This window comes from Micromys minutus, assembly GCF_963924665.1.
Source record: "Micromys minutus genome assembly, chromosome: 8".
In the NCBI taxonomy this organism is placed as follows: domain Eukaryota; kingdom Metazoa; phylum Chordata; class Mammalia; order Rodentia; family Muridae; genus Micromys; species Micromys minutus.
Window position 1 is genome coordinate 47,962,983 of NC_137977.1, and position 8,805 is coordinate 47,971,787.

The 8,805-nt window shown below is 36.8% G+C and overlaps 1 protein-coding gene across 1 annotated transcript; it reads right to left on the reverse strand.

The window, feature by feature from the left end:
- Positions 1–559: 559 nt before the first annotated feature.
- SPINK13 (serine peptidase inhibitor Kazal type 13) lies at positions 560–8,563 on the reverse strand (the record flags this gene model as incomplete). The annotated part of the gene is made up of 4 exons (XM_080920115.1): positions 560–608; positions 860–987; positions 1,643–1,680; positions 8,485–8,563. 4 exons carry the CDS (start codon positions 8,561–8,563, stop codon positions 560–562), a joined length of 294 nt encoding a protein of 97 aa, XP_080776241.1.
- Between the last annotated feature and the right edge of the window lie 242 nt (positions 8,564–8,805).

An 8,805-nucleotide genomic window follows, 5' to 3' on the forward strand; every position in this document is an offset into this window, starting at 1 on the left:
GCAGGTAGTCATGGAATTACACAGCTTCAGTGTTAGCATTCAAAATCCCTAAATCAATGCCGTGGTTGGAGGAGTAAATTCCTAGAGAGAGATAAGAAGTGTTACATCCCACAATAAAAACAAATTTATCTATTTATTTATCTATCTACTGATTTATTTATCTATCTTCTGATCTATTACTGATCTTTCACTATGAAAAACACCAGAAGAAAACTTTAGTCTAAAACGATTAACTACATCCAAAAGGAACAAGGAATAAGTAATCTAGAAACAGAATATGAAAAGAGAGGGAAGGTACCCATCCCACCACCTTAGAACCACTGCTTTAAACCACTGACAGCCCACAGAAATGAATAACAATCAATTTCCTTTATTAACATGTTTATTTGCAACATATATGAATTTTTTTCTCATCTTTTTGTTTTCCATTTGGCTTGAAATTTGGGTATGGCACAGGGATGCATAAAATTGGTAAATTAAACACCTCAAATTCCCAAAGAAATAAATCCCAGAATGAAGTAATGGAAAGAATAAACAAATGAAGGTGTTCCATTAACCACTATTCACAACTTCCATATCTGACAAAATCGATGTGATATCCAAATTCCCTAAAGGAAAGAGAAAGTTCCTTAAAGGAAGTGGACATTGTTTTTCAGTGTCTTTCGTGCCTTCTAAATGAAGTTGTAAAGTGTGTGGGGGGGTGCTTATACAATTCCACGTAGCTCATCCTCTCTATACCTTACACATTCCTGCTCGATGATTTGATTACTCAAGTTGTGTCTTGAAAATTGTCAACTGTTTTTTGTATCTTGACTCATTATAGAGTTAAAACTAAATAACTGTGCTGGGTTGAACTTACCACCGGTCAATGCAAAAGAAGCACTCATTCTTGTAGGTCAAGCCATTGGTAGCACAAACATATGCTACGACATCTGGACAGTTGGCTTCATAATCAGGGTCAATTGGGTAATACATTTTGCATGGGGGCTGGAAACAGAAACATCACAAGAATGGAGTTTATTTTTTCCATTTATCAGTCGCCTTTTGCCTCTAATTCACATAGAATTATTATTAAATCCTATTAGTTGAACGTTGAAGATTTTCCTGTCTTCTGCACTTCCATAGGGTAAATGTTTGTTTCTTTTCATTGCAATGCCAAATGTGTCTCATAATCACTTGAATAATAAGTATCCTGATAATGATAAAAATTCCTACTAAGCTCCAAGTGTAAAGCTTTCCTTTGAACTAGTTTCAATTCCAGTATGGTATTGTGTAAGAAGTCAATGGGTATGATATTTATGTGTCTGGTAAGTTAGAGAGGACAGGGCTTCCATACAGTTGGTAAAAATGAGAAATGGCTATTGAGACTAGAAATAAGTGAGATTTGGTTGTTATTTCACTAAGTGCTCAGCTGTATCTATTCATTGTGCTTTAATTGACTATAATACTTATTAAAATATGTTAGTATGTTAGAAGAATTATGCTATATGAGAGGAAGTCCAGGCTACAGAGGTAAGGTGCACTTTCAAAAGGGGCCATGTGAAAATCTGTCAAGCTACTTCACCTCTGTGGAGTTTTAGACACCTTTGAGGAGAGCAATCAGATTAGAAGGAGAACCTAGAACTGAGAAATTTAAGTTTACCTTAGGCCAGTTAGTAAAGGTACGCGTTCGGAAAAGCGCTGTGAATGGAGAACAAACATACTGTGTTAGAAGAAAGTGCACAATGTGATGTGAGCACACCCACCAGTCGCTCATTTGCATAAATCTATGTAAAACAACTTACTGCAACAGAACTTGCATGCCATATTCTTTTGTGGACCACCCTGTCTGTCAGTCTGCCTTTCTGTCTGCCTATCTATCTATCTATCTATCTATCTATCTATCTATCTATCTATCTATCTACCTATCTATCATCTATCTATCTATCTATCTATCTATCTATCTATCTATCTATATATCTATCTACCTTCCTACCTACCTACCTATCTATCTATCTATCTATCTATCTATCTATCTATCTATCTATCATCTATCTATTTATCCTGTATCTGACTTTCACAGCTCCTATTTCATCTGCACATTTGCTGCCTCACCGAGGAAAGAGCACTGAGCTGAGTGTGTAGCTCAGCTGCAGAGAGCTCATCAGGCATGTGCCAGACCCCCGGTCTCAACCCCAGCACTGTAATAAATAAATCGGTCAGCAAAATACATCATAATGTTATTTCCAGTAAGTTTTTCTACAATTATGATAATCACATGCATTTTCAGACTTCTATCAAATTACATATGATATGTAAGTACATTATCACTGGCCCTGCTAAGACGCTAACTTAACATGGCACATTGTTGACAGGCAAATTGAATGAGCACCTTGGCTTTCAGGAGACTGGCTGACTCTTAAAGCAGCTTTAGTTGAATGTTCTCTGTGCCTACAGGTAGAGAACAGCTGGGGAAGAACAGAGGAAAGATGCACCCTACTATAGCTCTGTTTCTATCTCAGGTGGTTTAAATTGCCATAGAGTTTTTAACTAGGGGTAATATTTCTAAATTACAAAGTATGCTTTAGAATTTAGGGGTAGAAGTATAGTTCACTAATGGAGTATTTGCAGGACATGTAAATTTCTTGGGCTCACTATATGCACTCCGAAAAGCATAATACTGCAAAATTGATATTCAAAGCAATAAAATAAAATACTATAAAAGTCAATTACAGTGTAGCCAATATACATGCCCATATAACTCATGCACAAACATACCCACTGAAGATACAAAAGCAAAAATCTGTAAAAAATATTCAATTTAAATTCATGGTACAAGTTTATTTAAAATTATACTAAAAAGCCACTCAGCACATTTTATGTTAGCTTCTGGGAAAGAGGTATTTTCATTCTTCAACTGTGATAATGCAAAAGGCTTCATTTATGAAGGGAAATTTGTCAATATTGAACAATATTACACTTGAATTTTCATCTCTCCCAATTCAATGAATGTCTTCTGAAGCTATATCTCCATCAACATCAAAACACACATGAACAAGATTATTTATTGAGGCACTATTTGCTGTTACACACTAAGCAAATTAAACACTCAAACAGAACAGTTGCCAAATGGTTTGCTGTGTCTAATCAGTGAAATTCTATCTAGCTGAACAGTAGAAAGAAAGGAAGACCCCTGCGAACTATGATTCTGTGGCCTTCCAAGATGCAACACAGGTTGGGAAAAGTAAGTTGTAAATAGACATCTGTGGTGTTCTATTGTCATGGAAGCAGCAAGAGGGTAACCATGTATAACTAGTCTTTGGATAAAAAACACAGGACAGCAGAGACTTGAAACTATATACAAAGAGGATGATGTGTGATTACAGGAGAAAGAAAAAGGGAACTGGGCAATGTTAACTCTTTGAATGCAACTTTTTGTTCATTTGCATTTCCTTAAAAATCATCTCAAATTGGAGCTGGCTTGGGAAGCTAAAGCACCAATTGCATAAACCTGGGGGCTGAGCTAGATCTCTAGAGTACACAGTGGAGGGACAGAGCTGAATCCTGAAGGTATTTCTCTGACTTGCACACATTTGCAAGGCACCTCACACACACACACACACACACACACACACACACACACACACACACACTTACACACACACTGCCTACAAACACTCCCACTCATACACAAAACAATGAAGTGTTAATGACTTAAACACTAAACTTTTGGGTGAGCTGAGAAAAGCCCCACAGGAAAGTTGACACCAGGATAAAACCTGCAGGCTGATTAGGAGCTGAGAAACTCTTGACAAGGAACTTGTCTACTATGCTACATAAAGTTATGAACTTCAGTTAGAATTTACAGCCTTGGGGATGCAGAAAATAGGTCTACAGATGGCATGTTCCCCTTTCCTGCCCTGTAAAACCCTCAAGCCTCAGTGTCTTGGTGCACTCTCTTCTTACACAGAGAGACAGTTGCCTTACATTGTTCTCATAAAGGCAAACCTGCCTCTGTAGAGGTTGCATTCTTTTAAATTAATTAATTAGTTAGTTAAATTTTTGAGACTGGGTCTTTCTATGTGGGCCTGGCTATCCTGGAACTCACTATGTGGACTAGGCTGTCTTCAAACTTGGAGAGATTCTTCTGCCTTTTCCTTCGAAATGCTGAGATTAGAGGGCTGTTGAACTATGCCTAGCATCCCCCTTTTGAAAACTTCAAGTTATCTTAATCAATACCCCTCTAACAACAATAATAGTGATATTAAAAATTTAAAAACAGAATATACTATTTTAAAATAGTTTTCATAGATTTTTCCATCATTTGGAAGCATATTAAGTTTTCAAAAATCAGAAGACTTTTTAGAATAATTTTCTTCACTGTTTACATATTTGTCTAACATGATTCATTAAATATTTACTTACTTGCTCCAATTTAGAACTTGTACAAAATACCTCACAAAATTCTTATTTTATTTTCTATGAAAAATAAATTCACAAATTTGAATTCAATATTGTCCTAGTTTCATGTCTGTTGCTGTTACAAATATCTTGACCTCCCACCCCCACCCCAACCCCCAAAAAAGCTTTGGAAAGAAAGACTTCAGTTGAATCTCAATTCCAAGATCTAGTTGAGATTTCAAGGTAGGAAATCAAAGACTGAAGTCACCTCACAGCAATAATCAAAATCAGACAAAGAACAAGTGCATCCTTGCCAGCTTGCCTTGCTCTTGGCAGGCTTTCTCTTCTCATATTTTCAGGATGCCTATCCTAGAGCATGGTGCTGCCCACAGTGGGCTGGGTCTTCTTATGTCAATTAGCAATTAAGACACACACTGACAAACCTAATACAACCAGTTCCTCATTAAGACATTCTTCCCAGGTGATCCAAATATTATCATTTGAATAAATGCTATGTTCAAGAATGATTTTGGTTAGTTTCATTATGTCCATTTTAGTCAGAATATTGATCTCTAGAAACATGGCTTTTCTCACTATTTCCATTTGTTTTCACTTTTATCGTGTTTTCTAGATTTCCTTAGATTAAAATATCTTTATACATTTACTTATTTAAAATTATAAATATACCCATTCTCTCCCTCCTTTCCCCCCCCCCGTGTGTGCATTCTCGTGCATGTGTGTGTATGTGTGTGTGTGTGTGCATGTCTGCATGTGTGTATTTGTACTTACAAATGTGTTAAAGTGTGCATGTGGAAATTAGAGAATGACTTACAGACGTCAATTCTCTTCTTCCACCATGGGTCCTGGGAATCTAACTCTAGGCATCAGACTTGGTGGCAAGCATCATTGCCCACACGCCATGTGGGCAGCCATCATGCTAGTCCTACTTACTTATTTTCTACTTGGCTAGAACACCTGTGAAGGGCAGAGGTCAACTTGTAGGACTCAGTTCTGCTACCATGCGAGTTAAAAGATTTGAAGACAGGTCATCAGCCACCGGATCAAAACTCCTTATCTAATGAGCAATCTCATTACCACAACCACCCAAGGGCATCATTAATCAACTTCTTTGTATGTGAGATATAACATACATCTCTAAACAAAGACTGTAGAAATTAGCTTAGCATTTTTTTTTTTTTCTGGCACGGGACTAGATAAATAATGAAAGTGGATTAAAAACCAAAAGAGCCAACTTTGGAGAAGTACATTTTTAAAATAGAGCAAAAGAATGATCCTGTGGTAAAGAAAGGCCATCTATCATCATATATATTTCATCATATAGAGAATCCAACCCAGTACAGATTCCAAGTGTAAATAAAGTTTAATACAACAAAAATCCTGAAAAGGGCAACAAAGACAAACATTGGTGATCTTAAAGAAGCAAAGATTACTTAGATAATGCACCCAAAGCATAAAAGTCTATGAAAAAAAGACTGGACTTCATCAAATATCAAAGCTTTTGGTTTTGAAAGTCACTAAAGAAAACTCTGTAGACTAGTCACTGAGTGGTAAATATTTATAAGAAATCTCTCTGGCAGGGGACTTGAAATCTAGGCTATGTATGAGCTCCTAAAAACTAGAATTAAAACAAACATCCAACAGGCACTTTATCAGTGACTCAATGCGAATGGCCAGTAAGCTCATGAGTGTGCTCAACACCACTCTTCACTGGAGGGATGCAAATTAAATTGCAGTGGGTGCTCATACATGCAGGTTGGCATAGTGGAAGATAGGGGAGAGAAAGGAAGATGGGTCTGATTAAAAAAAAAACACTGTATACATGTATGAAATTCTGAAACAATAAAAACAAATTTAAAAAACCATTTTATAGACAGGATTGGTAATAAGAATGTTAGCCTTCAAAATAAGTATTGAGTCTATGTGCTTCTGAAACTGTGCAGTAACTGAAACGGTCACACTGCTGAAGGGTATGAAAGATTATGGAAGCCATTTGAGAAAAGAGATTGGTGATTGTTTAAAAAGCTTAAGTATCCATGTGTCACGATTTGATTATTCCACTCTTAGACATTTATCCAACAGAAATAAGGTAACAACCCATGCACCCAGGCCCATGACATCTGTGTTTACAGTAATTCAGTGAGAATAACCTAGATGTCCATCAATGGGTGAATGAATGAAAACAACATAGCATACCCAGGCGGAGCCTTATTGATGAATATCCCCCAATTTGAAGCTTAAGACTCTAACTTTAAAAAGAATATGCAATGCCTAGTTTTGTAGAAAAGTACTAGCAAAGTGTACCTGGTGTGGGGTGTGTTCAGGTGCTGAGTGAGGAAGGAGAAAACTCGAAATAAATCAAGGATTTGCTTGTAAATGAGGGTGATGTTCATTATCTTGATTATAGTTGTAGTTGTCATAAGTATGTAAATATTTAAAGATTTATCAGCAACATAGAGTTTTTTTGCATTAATATATTTATAGTGCTTGTCATAGTAGTATTTATGGAACCAATTATTGTGACTACCCCATCATAAATAATGGAATATAAAGGCTCATTATAAATAACAAAAGGGCTCTTGCTCTTGTGCTCTTGCAGCCTTGCTCTCCCACCCCTACCCCTCCTCTTCCCTTCCCTTCCCCCCATCTCTCTCCACATGCTCATGGCCGGCCTCTACTCCTCTATCCCCCCCCCCCCCGTGCCTCTACCACCCTCTTAACTCTCCCATGACCTGAATAAACTCTATTCTGTACTATAAAAAAAACATAAAAAAAAATAACAAAAGGTTATTGCAGAAGTTCCATTCAGAGCAGTTGATCAGCTGAGAGCAACTGCATTTTTTAAACTTTTAATTATTTATTTATTGTGTATTTATGTGTGTGATATTTGTGGGCACACATGTCACAAAATGTTTGTGAAAGTATGGGTAGGATTTTGTGGGATTGTTCTCTTCCACTTCCATGTGGGTTCTGAGGATGGAACACAGGTTGTCAAGTGTTTGCAGTAACCATCTTTGCATGCTGAGCCTCCTTGCAGGCCCAGCAGATGCTCTTTAACATTTGTTTGTTGAACATTCCCTACATATTTTTCATTTAATAAGAAATTAGGGTCTAGAAAATTGGCAGCCTGCACTACTGAATCGTTCTCTCTAATTTATAATTTGTACTGCTCATTTGTTGTTGCTGTTTTATTTAAATTTTCACAAATTCATTGACTCCAGATGACATAGATTTGCTGCCTTGTAATTCTAGAGGGAGTAAATACTGAAACCAAGCTAACTATGGGCTGCATTCTGTTTGACATATCTTGGGTTGGATCTGTTTGTTTGTGTGTGTGTGTGTGTGTGTGCAATGTTTTTCTTCTTCCATGAGTTAGTGAAATCCTGAGCCATTGCCTTCAATAAGGCTTACGTCTGTTAATATTTTCACATCTCATTCTTAAACTCTGGTCTTCTGCTTCCATATTCTATGAATTCTTGTGACTATAATAATCCCAACTGGATTCTAAAAGCATAGTCAATATCCTTACATCAAACACATCTACAAAGTCTTTTTGGCCATGGGAAGTAACATATTTATGTGTTCCAATAAGTAAAGATTATGTATTGTGGGGACCATTGTGGTATTGCTAACAGCAGGCATATGGATTTTGTCTTTAAGTTAAGTTGCTGGGTTTTGTTGCCCAGTTACTCAGACACACAGAATCATAATTCTAGCAGATGACTTTGTTCTTCCCTGGTGTTTTTCTTTAATGTTTTAAAGAAAAATTAATTCCACATGGAAATGCACAATCTTTTCCAGGAAAAGACATCATGTTCACATAATGTATTACATAGAATGGGAACATTACAGTGCTCTGTGTACCAGAAGCTTTGGTTTCATTCCAAACTTAAAGTTTAGAAGAATTAACAGTGTAGAAAATAAAGCTGAGTTTGCTTCTTAGGAAAGTACATTTTAATGGTATGGAACTTGGACTAGCAATCTCAACATTTCTTATTTCAGAAAAATAGTTCACTTCAAAGTAAAACAACAACAAAAACAACCCCGCTTTAAGGAAATCCAACTTTTATCTACAGATTTGCTCACCTGCAAAAGTAACATGTGTCCAAGTCAACAGTATGAGGGAGAAGATAATCCTGTGGGTCCAGCAGCCACTTCTTGTCATGGCTTCTGTAATGATGACTAGGAAAATGCCCATTTGTTTATTCCTAGTCAACCATACAAGTAACTTTTCAACAGGCAAAGACCCATTGCCCTCGGGGATGCGGTATTAGTACAATATTGGCCAAGACTTCAGAGAGCATCTGTGTTCTAAAGGATAGGGAAACTATGCTAATAATCAATCAATCAGTCAATCAGTCAGTCAATCAATCTCTCTCCTTTCCCTCTCCTCTTTCCTCCTTTCCT